This window comes from Trachemys scripta, chromosome 2 (assembly GCF_013100865.1).
Source record: "Trachemys scripta elegans isolate TJP31775 chromosome 2, CAS_Tse_1.0, whole genome shotgun sequence".
Taxonomy (NCBI): domain Eukaryota; kingdom Metazoa; phylum Chordata; order Testudines; family Emydidae; genus Trachemys; species Trachemys scripta.
In genome coordinates, this window is record NC_048299.1 from 145,454,553 (window position 1) to 145,473,499 (window position 18,947).

General features: G+C 45.9%; 1 protein-coding gene across 2 annotated transcripts in view; it reads right to left on the reverse strand.

The window, feature by feature from the left end:
* TGFA (transforming growth factor alpha) overlaps nucleotides 1-18,947 on the reverse strand; it is a 45,174-nt gene that overhangs the window by 20,024 nt on the left and 6,203 nt on the right. For both annotated transcript variants that reach the window (XM_034761763.1, XM_034761762.1), the window contains exon 2: nucleotides 8,178-8,231. In XM_034761763.1, the coding sequence (XP_034617654.1) occupies nucleotides 8,178-8,231 (54 nt within the window). The remainder of the gene's footprint in view (nucleotides 1-8,177; nucleotides 8,232-18,947) is intronic.

The window sequence follows — 18,947 nt, forward strand, 5'->3', positions numbered from 1 at the left end:
ACTCACAAGGCCCCTCTTTTTTAGATTAGCATCACTATTTTATATTATATAAAAAAGAGTAAAAGGAACAACCTCCCGTCCCACCACGTAAACCACTGCATTATTGCCATTAATAAAGTGATCTTAAAGATAAGAAATTTACCAAGGGTTGTGGTGGATTCTCCATCACTAGTAATCGTTAAATTAAGATGCGATGTTTTCCTAAAAGCTCTGCTCTAGCGCAAAGAATTAATACAGGGACGTTCTATGGCCTGTGTTCCGCTGGAGGTCAGACTGAATGACCACAGGGGCCCGAGGCCAGAAGGGAATCTGTGAAAAGGGTTTTGGATCAACCCATACCAGAGAAGGGCTGGAGCTGTGAAGTTCAGATCCAAACTGAAGTTTGGTTCGTGCCTCTTTCTAAACTTAAAAAAAAAAAAAAAAAAAAACTGCTGTTTTCTTAGCAAGATTCAGATTTTTTGCTTTGCTAATGTCTGTCCCACAGTGAAATCTCACTGTGAGGCTACATAAACTCAAGGGCAAGCTCTCCGCTTTGCTCAGAGCACAGAGTATTCTTTTACACACACTTTTCATTCAGCCGGACTCCCAATCCCTTCAGCCTAGAAAGGAGGTTTTATTCCATGGCCAGGAGTGATATTTACAAATTTAACTTCCAAGAGACACAAATTCCTTTCAACGTGGTGCTGGATAAATAATCAGGTACGACTGAATTGGCCCCTTACAAGCCCTCCAGAGTTCCTCCCCTCCCCCCCGCTTTGAACACAAGTAAACCATGAAAGAAAAAAAAAATAGATTACATCCAGCTTATTAAGTCTCCATCATTCTGGCCAAAGGACAGGACAAACCCCGTACACATGTGCTCTCCACACAAGCTGTATTTCTTAAGCTTCAGAGGATGCCAGAAAGAGAAAGCGTTGACATGTTTGTAGCGCTTTTAAAACCCTACTCCAGCCCATTCATAAAACCCACTTGAGGTTCTGTGAAATGGGAAAGTTATTGGGGGGTGGGGGTGGGAAATCATTTTGTGTTTCAGATTTCACAGTTATTGTACCCGTTTTATGAATGAAGCCATTGATCTAGCATAAATCGATCGGTTACAATGCAAATCGGCACTGCCAACTAAGAGACAGTGCTGGAGCCATGGTGCATCTAATGCACGACATCCTACTTCTGGCAGTGCAGTCCTTGGAGTCAGGTCATTACACAGATATTTCCTTTTCTCCCTAGAAAGGCAGCCAGTGTCATCCTCCTTTGGCTGCAATGCAAGCATGCAGACAGCAGGCTCTAGCGGGGGATTTGTGCCCCACTGTGGCTTGCTTTTGTTCTTTGGCAGCCGCATTAAGGGGCTAGGGGGACAGTGGATACCAAATCACCTGCCATGATTTTCAAAAGCAACTGCTGGTTTTGGGTGCTCCATTTAAGACCTAGCCCTGCACGACAAATGTCCATCGGTGTAACGCTCCTGAGCGACAGTAATACTGACCTAACTCCCAGTGTAGACAGTGCTAGGTGGATGAGAGGGCTTCTCGCGTTCACCTAGCTACCGCCTCATGAGGAGGTGGATTAACTACGCTTAAGGTAGCATCTTCATGCTGCTCGCAGAGGTGGGTTTTTTTATGCTGATGGGAGAGCTCTTTCCTTTTGGCATAGAGCATCTTCAGACGTGCTGCAGCTGTACTGGTACGGCTGCACCTCTGCAGTGCCGTATGGATAGACTTACCCCAAGTGGAGACAAGCCAGCAGTTTTCAGACAGTGCTCAGCACTCACTCTGAAATTCAGACCCCTTTATGGTACCTCCGCTTGGGCACCCAAATGGATAACTACAGGGCCTTCTTCCTTACTGAGAAAGCGGTATTTTGAGAGAGATAGATAGCTATATAAGAAGGCAAAACTCCCATCAACTTCAGTAGGGCCAGATTTTATCTATCTGGTCTACGTCTCCCCGTCTTTGGAAACCAAGGAAATGAAAATAGTAGTACCTAGAGCTCTTTCATCAGCAGAACTCACAACACTTGACAAAGGAGATCAGAATCATTGTCCCCATTTTATAGATGGGGAAAAAGAGGCACAGGATGGTTAAGTGGCTTGCACAAGATCACCCAGGAGGCCAGTGGCAGAACCAGGAACTCAACTTGGGTCTCCCAAGTCTCAATCCAGTGCTTTGTGCAGTAGGCCACATTGCTTCCAATACCCATCTTCAGAGACCAGACTGAGTTTGCTCCAAAACACTGCCCATTGCAGGACCTGCTCCAGAAAGTCTGATTTGTGCAGAGGAAGACAAAACTAATTTCTTCTGTTCACCCACAGATATTACAAAGTGTTTGATTTCATGCCCTATGAAAGAGTCAAGGGGCAGTGACTCCCAGACGGCCTATCCAGTTATAAGAATAAACATTAAAAATACACACGGAGGTTGCGGAAAGGACACAACCCCTCATGCACCAGGGCACATGCCAAACTGCAACTATTGGGAGTCAAGAGGAAACTTCCCCGGGGAGTAGGTTATTCTAAACTGACTACTGCAGTCTTTGCGCCTTCCTCTGCAGCAGCTGGTACCGGTGTCTGCTGGAGACAGGACACTGGACTAGACTGACCCTGGTCTGATCTGATATGGTCCTTCGGACATTCAGTTTGGGATCTCCAATCATACACGTGGTAACGTATCATCTTTGGGGAGTTTGGATTTCTTAGTCTTGTCTAATGATAGATAAGGAAGATTTTCAAGGTGCCTAACTGACCGCCAATGGGAACTGGATGCTTACCGGCCACATGGGCCTCTGTGGGGGCGGGGGAGGGGAGGGAACACCTCCCACACCTTACGATTTCTTCTGTCCTATCATTGGTTCTCCAATGTCAGGAGAAAGGTACGGGCAGGCAAAAGAGCATATTCTGCATAAGCAGAGGTTTTCTAATCGCCTCTCACACTCAGCCAATGTTTACTAGCTGCCTTATCTAACATGGTCTTAATCTTGGCTGTATTTTTATCCCCTTCCTTACCTGATTACTCATAAGTCCATTTAGCCTTGCTCTGCATATTTCCTGATCGCATCTACACTCACTCACTCTCGCTCAGAAGCCCAGAGTGACTCTGTGACACCAGCTATTTCCCAGCTCTGCTTTCGACTGCCACTGAAAGTAGAATTTGGTTCTTGGGCCTTGCTCGAGCTAAGATCCCCACTGCTGGTGTAGCTGCACGAGCGCAAACCTCTAGTGTAGACGCCAGTGCAGCTCACGCTGGTTTCAAACTGGGGTGAACCAGACAGATGGGAAGGCTGCTGCACCACTTCAAATTAGTTCTCTGCTGGGGGGAAACCGGATGATTTACACGCTTTGTGATTTTTTGTAATGAAACGATTTCCCACTCACTGGTTACAGTTTAAGGATTATACTTCTTTTTGTTGGGGGTGCAAGAATTCCTAGTGGCTGAAATGTACATGAAAACACTGGAAGCTATTGAAGCCACAGGGCTTGATTCCCCTCCCCACCAGCCCTCCCTTAGATGGGTGTAAGCCAGGAGCAGCTTCACCGAAAAATCAGTTGTGTTGCACAGGTGGAAAACAAAACAGGAGAATCGGGTTCATATTCCAATTCCTAGGCATAAGGGTTCCACTAAATGAATAAAAAGCAACCCCTTGCATTTCTCATGGCTATCCTGCCTGATCCTAAATGCAGGAAGCTGCTCTACCAGCCCTCAGTGGTGGTGGCATACGGCAATCGCTGTTAGCCAGACACAGCTTCTAGTGACCTATTACGAGGGACGAGCAAACCTTCCAAGGCTGGGAACTTCAGCTAAGCAGCCGCCCCTCCCCCCAATTCTGACCCTGAAATCCAAAGCGTGCAAGTCTCAAGCTCAAAACAGGATCGTCAGGGTTAGAGTTACCTGGGCCTTGTCCCTTAAAGTATTTGAAGTCTGCTGACCGGCTCAAAGGAGATAGCTCTGGAAGGACCGAGCAGCAGTGGGGCTTGTGCAAGCTCCGCATGTGTTTTTAAAAAAAATAAAATACTAAGTTTAATAAAACACCAGTTTTTAAAAGACTTATGTTCCCAGACTAGGGACAAACCCAGACCAGAACGTTCATGAGAACAAATGCTCTTGAGGGATTTCCAACCCTTCGGCTGCTGAGGGAGTGTGGCCTAGTGGATAGAGCACCAATCTGGAACCTCAGTACACCTGGATTCTGTTCCCAGCCATGCCACTGACTTGCTGAGTGACCTTGGGCAAGTTACTTCCCCACCTGTGCCTCAGTTTCCCCATCTGTAAAATGGGGATATGGACACTGACCTCCTTTGTAAAATACTTTGAGACCTACAGATGAAAAAATACTATGTATTGTTATTAATCTATGAATGGTCACCCTTCTGAACTAGGCTACTAATCCGTTACCCCTCCAAAAACGGACTGTTTTTCCATAAAACCCCCTTCTTGCATTCAAGTGGCAACATTTGTTTTAAAACCAAACAGTCCCCTGCAGCATTTGCAGCCCAATATTGCAGATCTAGTTTAGTGCAAATGAAAAGGAAGTGGACTAGAAACTGATTGTACGCCAGGTGAAACCGACGCATCTGTTCTGGATGTCTGCTCACTTCTTGTTGAGGTCTGAATGCGGATTGGATTTTTAAGATTCCTTCAGTCTTAATAAGCTAAGGCCGAATTAGTAGGGCAGGTAAGGTACAAAATTCTTTCCCCTACTGCATTCCCTTGATATTGTAGCAGCGTTGATTGATCTGGGGTAGAATTTTCAAAAGCACTTAAGTGACTTAGGACGACAAGTCTCATTTTCGAAAGCAACTTGGCACGGATGAGCCATTAACATCATTGTCGACTGGGGCTGGAAGGGTCGCTGGCTGCCACTGGCTATGTAGACATATCTTAAGTCATCTGGGATCCCAAGTCCCACATACAATGCTTTCCATCCTCTCTAGGCAGCCCTCTCCCCCCACCCCCATCATAGGAGGGCTGAATTTCAAACCTACAGAATTGACACCTCCACACCCTGTCTATCTCCCCTTCGGACCAAACGCTGCCTAAGAACCAGAGGCAGTTTCCCCAAGTTAAATTACTCGCATCACAGCAGCACCCAGAAGCCCCTACTAAGATCACAGCCCCACAGTACTAGGTGCTGTACAGACACTGCTCCAAAAAGCTGACGGACCGGACAGACAAGGTGGGAGGGCAAATATAGGCACAGACATATGGTGACTCACCCCAGGAATAGCACCCAGGTCTGCTGGCTCCTTATCGGCCACCCTGTGCTGACTACACCAGGCTGTCGCAAACTTTAAGGGGTGCTCTCGCTTGTTTTGTTAGATGGTAATTTTTGGAGTTCGCTTCAAATCACAGGCAGGTGAGATCTATGGATGGTTGGTCTCTTTTGGGGCAAGCTACCGCCACTCCATATGAAAATCTACATGATCCTAACGCTGGGGGAAAAAAAATCAGCGTATTCAGGCTGAGATCTCCTGCAGGATTTATTGTATAGACAACGAATGACTCCAACAGCTATGAGATATCCTCCCCCGCCACTCCTGCACCCCCCAGCTTTGTTTGAGAAGCCTGGAACTTTGATTATTACCAGACAGGCACAAGCGAGCCCAGAAACTACCTCTCACAACTTAGATCTGGGCTTTGATCTCTGTGCCATTATTGACTCTAAAGGCTTTCACAGCTTCTTATGTCCCCCCCTTAGGGAAGTCAGGCTAACCATAAACTGAAAACACAGCCACTTAAATACAGAGGGGACTCCCTTGTGATTAGAATGAGGTCATCACAAATGGGGAGGGGGAAATCTTTTACAACAAAACATCACCTCATCTCACACCAGTGGTGACTTCTCAGGACTGTGTGTGTTTCCATTGTGGGGCAGTGCAAAGGGTGCTATCGGACAGAATAGAGCCCATCATTATGAATGGTCATTCAGAGATAAGTGATCCTTGAATCTCGATACCAAATTACTTATTACTTGCCTCATGGTAGCGCCTAGAGGCCCCAAGAAGCATCCTGTTGTGCTAGGTGCTGTACTTGCATAGAACAAGAGAGAGGTGCCTGACCTAAAGTGTTTAAAATGGGAGTTTTGCCCCAACTTCAATGGGTACAGGATCAAGATGACAGGAGGTTGCCACAAATGGGGGAAAACAACTAACAGTGGACTCAAACATCTAAACAGGAAGCTCTCTCCTTCCTCACCCATCTGAAATGCAGGACCCTGCAAAGGGAAAGGAAGAGCCCCACATGTACAACCAAAGAATCGCGAAGGGCCAATGATTAGAATCAGGCACAAAAACCGGGGGTGTAGTTTTGATTTGGGTTATCATTCTAAAGCCACAGGTCATTCTCATCGATGGGCCATTCTGCCTGGGTGGAATGAAAGAAGCTGTTTATTCAACCAACTGAACCGGCACCAAACGCTTCCTTTCTAAATTCACGAGACGAAAGAAAGCTGAGAGCTAAGAGGACTTGAGCGATGTAGGGCTTGACCCTCCTCTCACGCCAGTACAAAATCAAGGGCAATGCCACTGAAGTTAATGTGATAAAAATGAAGCAAGTACAAAGAGAATAAATGCATTTAGTATCTAGGGCATGGCAATTCCAGAGCAGGTAACACATACCTGCACAAGAGAGATAAGCTTTCTAATTTTAGCACAACTCCAGTGCCTTATGGGAGAAAACTCAGGCAGGGAATGGAATGGAGAAGTTGTCGGGAATTTGGAAAGGTGATTGTTGAGCAATAGTATCTCACGCACTGAGACTGGTGTCTGGCTGGCCCACGTTCCACCTATTTGCAAGGCAAAGTAGGTGTTGCAAAAATATCACATTCCTGAGAACTCCATTGCGTGCATGCATACAACTGCATCCCCAGCTCGCAGCACTTCTCCCACATACTGGTTATCCTGGTCTACTAGGCAGTACTGGACCCAGGAGACTGGATCCAAGTCTCCGCCAGAACTTGGAGGAAGTTCAGACCAAGATATGAACTTGACCACTCAGTCCCTTTCAGAGCCAGAATGAGCCACTCTAAGGGCTGTGAAGGAATGGCACTAGTAGTTCAAGTGTTTTTCAGTGTGTAAATCTAACAAATCCAATATAGACGCAGGCACTTAATGTTTGAGCTATGAAGAATCTGTTAGCAGTATGAGGACTATGACATGCAGTTGAGCAGATCCGATTCCATCCAGCAGAGGGTAGTCATGTTCCCCACACACTAGCCAGCCCACTAAAAGATGCATTCATGTAAAAGAAGGTAGCCCAATCCCCTCTTTGCACCACCCCAGACACAGATACCATGGAACAAGGCCACATCCCAGGGGATCATTTACACATGGGGCTACTAGCATCCCATCCACACTGATCAGCAAGGATCTTCATGGACCCTGTAATTAACACTACAGTAGCTCTCAAAAGCCTCAATTGGGATTGTGCGAGGTATTGTACAAACACATCAGAGATTGTCCCAAAGGGCTAGCAACAGCATTGTTTGCTCATGGGTACAAACCAGCACTCACCCTGGAGAAGACCTTATTTCACTACAAGCCAGCACTCGGTTAGGAGCTGGAGCATAGGAAAAGGCTATTCTGTCGGTTATTTTAAATAGCTAGCAGCAGGCTGGAAGTGAAAACCTTTCTGGGCTGGATAAGCAGCACACAGACTATAGTGAATTCTCTCCTCTCCCAGTGGCTTCATGCTCAATAGGATGGAACGAGAGGCAGAGAAAAGAAATGACCTCTCCTCCACATGGTTCTCTTAAACCAGCCTGGCCAAGTCACACATGTGATCTATCCACTTATTAACACGGCCTAGATTAATACATTGAAGGTAGGGTGTTAAACAAGAATCAAATTAGGCCCTGGGGAAGAGGCCAACATTACACTCAGTAAGATAACCACTAAATGTTTCTGGGTTGTTGTTTTTTTTGCACTTTCAAATACAGATCTCAACCCCATGGCTGACCATTTTCCAAACATCTGTGCTGGGGAAGGGGTCATCTGAGCTGGAGGACTACTGGAGATGGCCAGGAAACAGAGTACAGGGATGATGCGAACATCTGTGGGGACCACTAGGTATGATTAGAAAAGCCAGAAGGGGTGGATGAGAGAGCCAATTCAGAGCTCTGGCTGCAGAAGACATGGTTGAAATTACTATGCAAGGTCTAAGGTTAATATATTAGATCAGTGAACTTACCACTCAAGGCAGATGTTGTGTTCTCCAAGGCATGGCACACAGCTAGTAAAATACCTAGGGAAAAATTTCAAATACAGGTCACATACAATACAACAAGCAAAACATTGATTTAAACAGTCAAAAGAGAGACACACAGAAGATCTTATTTCTAGCTGCAGGGGCAGAGTCAAAGATGCAAAAGACCTATAGGTTTTAAAAGGAATCAACAGCTTTTGGGACATATCCATATATTTTAAGGCCAGAAAGGATCATCTCTAACTATACACACACATACACCCAAGATATCCAAGTTTACATCCTTAGACACAGAATGCAAAATACACACACACCTGATCTATACATGAATCAGTGGATGGAAGTATTTTCCCAACACAACATACAGTAGTAGGAGCAGCAATAGTACTTTGAATATCCATGGAAACTTTCAACCTAGGATCCCAAATCATATTGAAATATTAAATCTCAGTACCCCGCGTGATATTGTTATACCCAGGTAGAGATTAGGAAGCTGACACACAGAGAGGTTAAATAACTTGCCTAAGGTTTGATCCAGTGCCAATTGTGGTCGAGGGACAAGTCAGTTGCAGAACCGGGAAAAGGACCTATGAGTCCTGACTCCCAGCTCCCTGCTCCAACCAGTGGCTCAAATCTAGCCAGATGCAAAGAACTGTGTGTACCATAAGCTTTCTTATCCAAAGATACCCCACCTAAATTAAATATCCCTTTATTTGAAACCCGGTTTATCGCATAAATTCCACACTCCCCAATCCTGTTGAGATAAGTAGAGTTCCAGCTCTTATGTTACCAGTTGTAAACAACTGTTCATAAAAATGAATAAAATGTGCACCAGAAAAGCAAAGCGGTGGCAACAATGTAAGCACTAGCCGAACAAGAAGCCTACAGAGCCATATGGGTCTGAATGGGAAGGAAGGATTCTAAACAATCCTTGTTTTAAGAGGATTTAAAGGGGGTGGAGGAGGGGAGAAAGCTAAACACACTATATATTTCTGAAGGTCATTCTTTTTCCATGCGGAGAGTTAGGAGGAGGAAATTGACCACCAAAAGCAGAACTAATAGCAAATCCAGAAAACAATTAGGATTAATTTAGATTCAACTTTCCGGAACTGCAGGCATAGTGGAAATGCAAAGCCAGGTTTCATTGCTCTAATAAGACGGGTCCTTGAGCTGGGGAAAAACAACAAAGGTCGGAGCCAGGTTTTGTTCAGGCTAAAGTGCTGGTTAGACCCATCAAGTTTAAAGCCAGAAGGGACCACCAGATCATGGAGTCTGACTTCCTGTGTATCGCAGGCCAGAGGATGAAGAGGGGTACGGTTTGGATGGCTTACATGATTTTGGAGCTTTTGCTGTGAGACTTTAGTCTGAAATGGTGGCTATTTCACCAGATCAGCTTCTCTGACAGAAGGTTAAGCAGGGCATCTCACATCAAGAGATGGGTCTCCTTGCAAGAACAACCCACCCTGGGAGATTTTTAATTAACAAAAACAGCATTGGAACTGACTTTTATTCTCTTGAAAATAAGGCCATGACAGCAAGCTGGGATCCAGAAATCCGGATGCAAATACCCCTTCCTGAAATTTGGAGGGGTTCAGATTGGAGGTTCTTGTTTGGGCCCTAATTAAGCAGAGCCATGTGGAACTCAACCATTTCCAGTCTGCAGGATTCTCTAACCTTTTCTTGGTTTCGGTTCATGAAGCATTTAAATCCCTCCCTCCTGAATCTTGGGTCAAAACAAACCCCAAACCTCAACCAACACTCAGCTGAAGCCAGCTAGTTCTGCTGGCTTGGGGTCAAATCCACCAAGACTCTCACCAGAAACCATTCAATGCCTCTTGCTCATTCAAAGAGCTCATAACCCCTAGTGAGATTGGTCTGAGTACTAGTCTGCAATGAAAAACACAAGTCAGATAAGCTGGGAATATCACAAACAGGTGCCCAGTTATGAACATTCAACTGCCGAGTTGAGATTGGAGCTATGTTGCACCCACAAAAACAGAAGCAGAGATTCAAAGAACAATTGTATGAGGATAAGGACAACTCACTCCGCCTCCTAGATGTTACACACGTTTGTTTAAAGATATGGCCCTTGGAATGCTGGCATTTCCCCAAAACTCAGCTAGATGGAGCACCCTGCTGGACTTCCTGGTGACAGCACACAGAGTGTTAACAACAAGCATATCCAAACTCAGCTGGGAACCTTTCCAGCACCACCTTTGCATGATTTGCTTCCCAACAGATTCTGCTTTTAGTCTTGGGGAAATGCCTGTTTTGACATATTGGGCCAAATTCACCCCGTCGCAACTTTCATGGAGTTGCGCAAGAGAGAACACTAGCTCATAGACTAACACCTCCACAAGTCACCCTCCAGCTAAGCCAAGCTGTGACCGATAGATATGCCACCAGCAGGTACAGACTTAAGAGCAGAAGGTTTTATACGTCCTTCAGCTTCGAGCTCACATACAGATAGGAGATCCAAGAGAGAGAGAGAGGTTCTCTCAGCTGGGCTTTAACTCCCATGAAGAAATATAAACAAGCAAAAATTATTAGCTAGATCAGGTGTTGGAACCTGTTAAAAACTGATCATCCCACCTAATTCAAATATGTGCTTCTCTCTGTGGAGTTTTGTATCAGGGGGTAGCTGTATTAGTCTGTATCTACAAAAACAACAAGGAGTCTGGTGGCACCTTAAAGACTAACAGATTTATTTGGGCATAAGCTTTCATGGGTGAAAACCTCACTTCTTTGGATGCATAGAGTGAAAGTTACAGATGCAGGCATTATATACTGACACATGGAGAGAAGGGAGTTACTTTGCAAGTGAAGAACCAGTGTTTACAGGGCCAATTCAATCAGGGTTGATGTCGTCCACTGCCAATAATAGATGAGGAAGTGTCAATTCCAGAAGAGGAAAAGCTGCTTCTGTAATGAGCCAGCCACTCCCAGTCCCTATTCAAGCCCAGATTAATGGTGTTGAATTTGCAAATGAATTTTAGTTCTGCTGTTTCTCTTTGAAGTCTGTTTCTGCAGTTTTTTTGTTCAATGATAGTGACTTAAATCTGTAATAGAATGACCAGGGAGACTGAAGTATTCACTTACTGGCTTATGTATGTTACCATTCCTGATGTCAGATTTGTGTCCATTTATTCTTTTGCGGAGGGACTGTCCGGTTTGGCCAATGTACTTGGCAGAGGGGCATTGCTGGCACATGATGGCATATATAACCTTAGTGGATGTGCAGGTGAATGAGCCCTTGATGGTGTGGCTGACATGGTTGGGTCCTCTGATGGTGTCGCCAGAGTAGATATGGGGACAGAGTAGGCAACGAGGTTTGCTACAGGGATTGGTTCCTGGGTTGGTGTTTAATTGCTGGTAAGTATTTGCTTCAGGTTGGGGGGGTTGTCTGTAAGTGAGGACTGGCCTGCCTCCCAAGATCTGTGAGATAGGTTGTAGATCGTGGATAATGCGCTGGAGAGGTTTTAGCTGGGGGCTGTATGTGATGGCCAGTGGTGTTCTGTTACTGTCCTTGTTGGGCTGGTCCTGTAGTAGGTGATTTCTGGGTACCCGTCTTGCTCTGTCAATCTGTTTCCTCACTTCCCCAGGTGGGTATTGTAGTTTTACAATGCTTGATAAAGATCTTGTAGGTGTTTGTCTCTGTCTGAGGGGTTGGAGCAAATTCGATTGTATCTTAGGGGTTGGCTGTAGACAATGGATCGTGTGATGTGTCTTGGATGGAAGCTGGAGGCATGTAGGTACGTATAGCAGTCAGTAGGTTTCCGGTATAGGGTGTTGTTTATGTGACCATCACTTATTTGCACTGTAGTGTCCAGGAAGTGGATCTCTTGTGTGGACTGGTCCAGGCTGAGGTTGCTGGTGGGGTGGAAATTGTTGAAATCCACATGGAATTCTTCAAGGGCCTCCTTTCCGTGGGTCCATATGATGAAGATGTCATCAATGTAGCGCAAGTAGAGGAGGGACACTAGGGGACGAGAGCTGAGGAAGTGTTGTTCTAAGTCAGCCATAAAAATGTTGGCATACTGTGGGGCCATGCGGGTACCCATAGCAGTGCCACTGACTTGAAGGTATAAGTTGTCCCCAAATCTGAAGTGGTTGTGGGTGAGGACAAAGTCACAAAGCTCGGCCACCAGGCTTGCTGTGGCCTCATCAGGGATACTGTTCCTGACAGCTTGTAGTCCCTCTTGAGCAGATGGTGTAGTTTCTTTTGGTATTCCTCAGTGGGATCAGAGATTAGTGGCCTGTAGAATGTGGTCTTGGAGAGTTGCCTGGCAGCCTCCTGTTCATAATCCGACCTGTTCATTATGACTACAGCACCTCCTTTGTCAGCCCCTTTGATGATAATGTCAGTTGTTTCTGAGGCTGTGGATGGCATTGTGTTCGGTACGGCTGAGGTTATGGGACAAATGATGTTGTTTGTCTACAATTTCAGCCTGTGCACGTCTGCAGAAGCACTCTATGTAGAGGTCCAGTCTGTCATTTCGACCGTCAGGAGGAGTCCATGCAGAGTTCTTCTTCTTGTAGTGTTGGTAGGAGGGTTCCTGTGGGTCAGTGCACTGTTCAGTGGTGCGTTGAAAATATTCCTTGAGTTGGAGACGACGAAAGTAGGCTTCCAGATCACCACAGAACTGTATCATGTTCATGGGGATGGTGGGACAGAAAGAGAGTCCCCAAGATAGGACAGATTCTTCTGCTGGGCTAAGTGTGTGGTTGGAAAGATTGACAATGTTGTTAGATGAGTTGAGGGTACCACTGTTGTAGCCCCCTGTGGCAGATAGAAGTTTAGATAGCTTACTGTCCTTTTTCCTCTGTAGAGAAGTGAAGTGTGCATTGTAAATGGCTTGTCTCATTTTTGTAAAGTCCAGCCACGTGGAAGTTTGTGTGGAAGGTTGGTATTGTATGAGAGTCTCCAGTTCCGAGAGCTCATTCTTGATCTTCTCCCATCTGCTGTACAGGATGCTGATCAGGTGGTTCCTCAGTTTCTTTGAGTGTGTGGCACAGTCTCTCACCATAGTCAGTGTAGTATGTTGATTGCAATGGATTTTTTACCTTCAGTCCATTTGGTACGATGTCCATCTGTTTGCAGTTGGAGAGGAAGATGATGTCTGTCTGTATCTGTGCAAGTTTTTTGTTGAGGTTGATGGATTTCCACTCCATACGGCTAAATTTAGTGCCTTGCATGGTGTCAAGTATCAGGGGGTAGCCGTGTTAGTCTGTATCTACAAAAACAACAAGGAGTCTGGAGGCAGCTTAAAGACTGAGGCCTGGTCTATACTACCCGCCTGAATCGGCGGGTAGAAATCGACCTCTCGGGGATCGATTTATCGCGTCCCGTTGGGACGCGACAATCGATCCCCGAATCGGCGCTCTAACTCCACCAGCGGAGGTGGTAGTAAGCGCCGCCGACAAAAAGCGGCAGAAGTCGATTTTGCCGCCGTCCTCACAACGGGGTAAGTCGGCTGTAATACGTCGAATTCAGCTACGCTATTCACGTAGCTGAATTTGCGTATCTTAAATCGACTCCCCGCTGTAGTGTAGATGTACCCTAACAGATTTATTTGGGCATAAGCTTTTGTGGGTAAAAACCTCACTTCTTCAGATGCATAGAGTGAAAACTCTGTGGAGTTTTGTAAGGCAGCTGAACACACACACACACACACACACACACACACACACACACAGTTTGATGTTAGACAGCCAGTGATCTCTTGAAACACTGTGCCGCTGACTGCTCTAATTACAGTTTGCAGCATTGTTGTATGTATCTACATGTTGGTCCCAGGATATTAGAGAGACCAGGTGGGAGATGGAATCTCTTATTGGTCCACTTTCTGTTGGAGAAAGACAAGCTCTCCTGCTATGTAGAGCTGGTAACTGAAGAGCAGCTCTGAGTAGCTGGAAAGCTGGTCTCTTTCACCAACAGACGTTGATCCAATAAAAGATATTACCTCACCCACTTTCTCTCTCCAGCTCTTTAATTAGGTGGGGTTATAGCCCCCTTTGATTGTAGGAACATAGGGATTGCTAAATCAGATTGGGCTCATAATCCATCCAGACCAATATCCCATTTCTGAGAGTGGCCAGCACCACTTGCTGCAGAGGAAAGTGCTAGAAATTCCACAGCAGGAAGATGTGCTCTCATCCTAATCACTAGGAGTTAAAGATTAGTTTCAATCCCAAAGCATGAAGTTTCACATCCCTTCCAAATCTTTTAGCACTATTCTAATTCTTGATATTCTTGTTATCCAGTCAAGATTATGATTATTATTGCCCAGTCCTTCTTCAGCAAGAGTCTTGCCCACCACAACATCCTGTGGCAATGAGTTCCACAGTCTACCATGTTCAGAAAAAAAATATTTCCTTTTACCAGCTTTTATTTTCTCATCTCTTGATTCCACTCAATGTCAAGAGGGGGCTACTGGAGGGAGATCTTCTCTGTGGCTTTGGAATTCTATACGCCTCTTTGTCTGAAACAGCCCCAACAGGATTACTTTCAAAGCATGTCACAAAGCACATCTTTTCCACCGGCTGCTGGAAAACTGAGCACGTTTGGAAAAGTGGGGAATTGTTAGAGAGGGAAAGTTGAGCTTTTAACTTGTCTGGCTTGATGGTGGCAGGTTCTACCACATTGTATTGTACTGCATTATTTGTGATGCACTTTCAAGTTACATTAAGGACACAGAGTTTATGTATGGCTGCCCCTTATACAAACACTGAAAATAAGCCCCCAAAGCAAAGAAATGAATTAAGCCACAGTTGAAAAAGTTATCCCAATCCAGGACAGCACTTATGCATAGAATCAGAGAAATGTAGGGCTAGAAGAGACCTCAAGAGGTGAATTAGTTCAACCTCCTGCACTGAGGAAGGACCAACTATACCTAGACCATCCCTGACAGGTACTTGTCTAACCTGTTCTTAACAGCCTCCGATGATGGGAATACTACAACTTCTCTAAGGCCTTGGCTACACTTACCCGGTAGTTCGGCGGCGAGCGATCGAACTTCTGGGTTCGACTTATCGCGTCTAGTCTGGACGCGATAAGTCGAACCCGGAAGTGCTCGCCGTCGACTGCGGTACTCCAGCTCGGCGAGAGGAGTACCGCGGAGTCGACGGGGGAGCCTGCCTGCCGAGTGTGGACCAAGGTAAGTTCGAACTAAGGTACTTCGAACTTCAGCTATGTTATTCACGTAGCTGAAGTTCCGTACCTTAGTTCGAATTAGGGGGTTAGTGTAGACCTGGCCTAAGTAACCTATTCCAGTGCTTATCTATCCTTATAGGTAGAACATTTTTCCTAATATCCAATCTAGTTCTCTCTTGCTGCAAATTAAGACAATTATTTCTTGCCCTACTCCCAGTGGACATGGAGAACAATTGACCACTGTCTTCTTTATAAGACTTATCACCTCTCCCCAACCCCAGTCTTCTTTTCCAGACTAAACTGGCCAATTCTTTCAGCTTTTCCTCATAGGTCATGTTTTCTATACCTCTTATTTTTGTTGCACATGCCCAAGTCACACTGAAATCAATGAGTGCTTAAAGTTAAGCACGTGCTTCGCTGGATGAGGCCCTAACACACTGCGTTAGAGAAACACCGTGCTGAAAACATACCAAGGCAGACAGCACAAGCTTAGCGCTATTCTAATTCTCGACATTCTTGTTCTCCATATTGACACCAAATCCCTCTTGGTAACCAGAGATGTAAATACACCTCATCCAGGATTTCAAATAACAGGACCTGCCAGGGACATTACCACCTTGGGCCACAGGTTCCTGTTTCTCATTAAAGGATGGACTTTTCCACTTCCTCCCACAAGTTAGGTTTTTATCCTCTCAGTATCCGAAAGCTTACGTTCACTAACCACAGACTGCCGAGGTTCAGTCACCCTGTGATTGCTTGAGGTCAGTGATTCACACAAGTGAAGCCTGACAGCTGAGTAAATATGGTTTTAGGTTACCTAGAGCAAACTATGGCAAACATACCCGACAACACGGCAGCTAGGGTGGTGAATTTAGGTATGTGCACTGTGGTAGCTGTAATGCAATCTACTGTGGCATCACACTTTCCCATGCACAGTCACCTAGATGGGACACCGGCATTAGATAGAAAGTTGAAAATACCAAGGGCGGGCTTTTCAAAGTAGCCTAATGGGATATTCAGTTCATATGGGATCTGGTTACCTAACACGCTTAAGGTTCTTAGAAAATCTGCAGCTCTCCCTAGACAGAGACTGAGTTTTACAACACGAAACCCTCACCACCGGTTGCTAGCGGGGATCGAACCCAGGATCTACGCCTTCTAAGTTACAAGTCTCTGCAATTTGAGCCAAAGGAATAATGTCACCTGTGTTGCTGGTCCTGAAGGGATAGAACCTCACTGATGACCTGCAATAAGTAGATGCAACAGATACATGGACATTAGGGATATACTGAGACCATCGCCCATGTGGTGAGGCCCTCAGAACATAAGTCCTAAGTAAGATGTGCACTAGAGTAGGCCACCTTCCCCAGAACTCACTCTCTGAGGGGGTCTAGGTCTACCACATTAAGACTTAGCTGTCATTGGCTGCGCAAAGGAGGTTCCCTATTTGCATTCACTTATCACATTTTCCATTTTAAGTGAGTGCAAATGAATAGCCCAACCTATCATTTACTGAATGATTACAGGGGTCCCTGCACACCCAAACTAAGCTTGAGGCCCAAAGAAGTTACTCAGGGCTGCCCTACTCTAGAAAGTTAGGTCAACCTAGCTACACTGCACACAGGGGTGCGAAAAATGCACCCAAGAGACTTAGTTAGGCCAACTTAAGCCCCAGTGTAGACAGTGCTGTCAATAGAAGAATTATTCTGTTGACCTAGCTACCGCCTCCTGGAGAGGTGGACTACCTACAGCAACGGGAAAACCCCTTCTGCGGCTGCAGCAGGAAGGGTCTGTAATACAGCAGGGAAGCGGCAGCACTGCTGTAGTGCTTCTAATGTAGAGGTACTCTCAGAGGTCTAACTCAATAGGAAGGGTCTTGCCTCCAGAGTAGAGCTCAGCTCCCTCGTGGGCAATGATTATTAAAACAGCAAAGTTCACTTGAAAGTACCACCGGGAATTAAATGCAACCACCACTTGGAAATCAGGCACTTCCCTCCTTTCAGCATAAAGGGCAGAGAGCCACTTGCTGGCCTGAGCTACCTTTCTTATCACAAGGGAGAGCAATCAGCTAAGAGTTTCCAAAGAAAACAAGTGGCTTAGAAGTCTATATCCCATTGACTTTTAATGGGGCTCGGGTGGTTTTGAAAATTGGGCCCCATCATTTAAGACAAGCGCATTGCCTCTTTGGAAAGAAGGGATGAGAGGATACAGGAAAGGGCCAGGGCTGGGGGGAAAGAGGTCCCAGCAGGAAAGAGGTGGTGGTTGCTAAGAGAGGAAGGGAAAGGAGGGGGACTGGGGTTGTGAGAAGAAGTTGAGCAGCAAAGGGGAGGAGGAGAACAGGAAGACACATGGTGGGAGCAGAGCAGGGGTGGGAACAGTTATTTTCTGAGCACAGGTGCAGGAAAGGGCATCACCTTCGTAATCTATTGGTCAGTGCATTATATGTTCCCTTCTGTGCCTGATCCATGGAGGACATGAGGCCGTTACAGCTGTCAGCAGCAGAACCAGCTGAGAACTGTAACAGACCCATCTCCTCGGTGTATCGAGCACAGATGGAGGGTGCGTAACATGGTGAACAGTGGATTATTCCTGCACCGGTGGTTGGTTCCCTTTGGGTCAGCCCACTCACAGCCTTAGCATTACCAATCACAGGTCCAATCTAGCCAACCTTCTGCTGACCTTTTGCACCTGGCTTAGTGAGCCGGCTTCCCGGAGTCCGGGCTCCCTTCAGTAGCTTGTGGTTTGCAGAGCTGCTGAATTCCAAGCAGGCTCTGCCATCACTGAGCTGCACCGAGGTTCTGCGCCAGCAAACCTATTTCAGGAACCACCACAGCGTGTGGGAAGTGGTCTTCGCGTAACAGTTCTGAGAGAAGATTCACACATGTTCGTTATGTGGCAGCCCAGAGGAAGACTCCGATGACTCCAAACGCTTTTATTTATTAAGAAAGGGAAAAGCCATAAGAGAAACCAGGAAATATTAGCCTTTGAACAACCCTATATAAAATTAAGAACAGTGATGCAGTCCACTTTAGAACAGTCCCAGGGAAATCATCTTGCAAGCAGTGACCGGCTTGGAAGTATCTCTCCAATGCAGTCTTCCCTATGGAACCCCCAATTCCTAGAACAAACCTCGGACCACACCTTTTTGAAAGTTGTCTTGATCCACTGTATTCCCTCCGCTCCAGTTCTGCTCTGAATTTGGCCCTGTATTTGCTACCAAAGGTCTCTGGGAAACTGGCTATTAATTAATGCAGCATGATGGATTTCTTAAGGACCCTTCGCATTCTTTCCAAGACTGCACAACATTGCCAGACAATTGTGACACCCCACCCCAGAGGTGGCTGCATTTCAACGCTGCTGTGTGTGAGGAGTTTGTAAAGGGCCTTAGGATAGTTTGGAGCAAAGGGTGCTCTAGAAGTATACTAGATTAGTAATAAAAAAAAAAAAAATCTATGTATCCAGGTTTCAGAGTAGCAGCCGTGTTAGTCTGTATCCGCAAAAAGAACAGGAGTACTTGTGGCACCTTAGAGACTAACAAATTTATTAGAGCATAAGCTTTCGTGGACTACAGCCCACTTCTTCGGATGCAAGTGGGCTGTAGT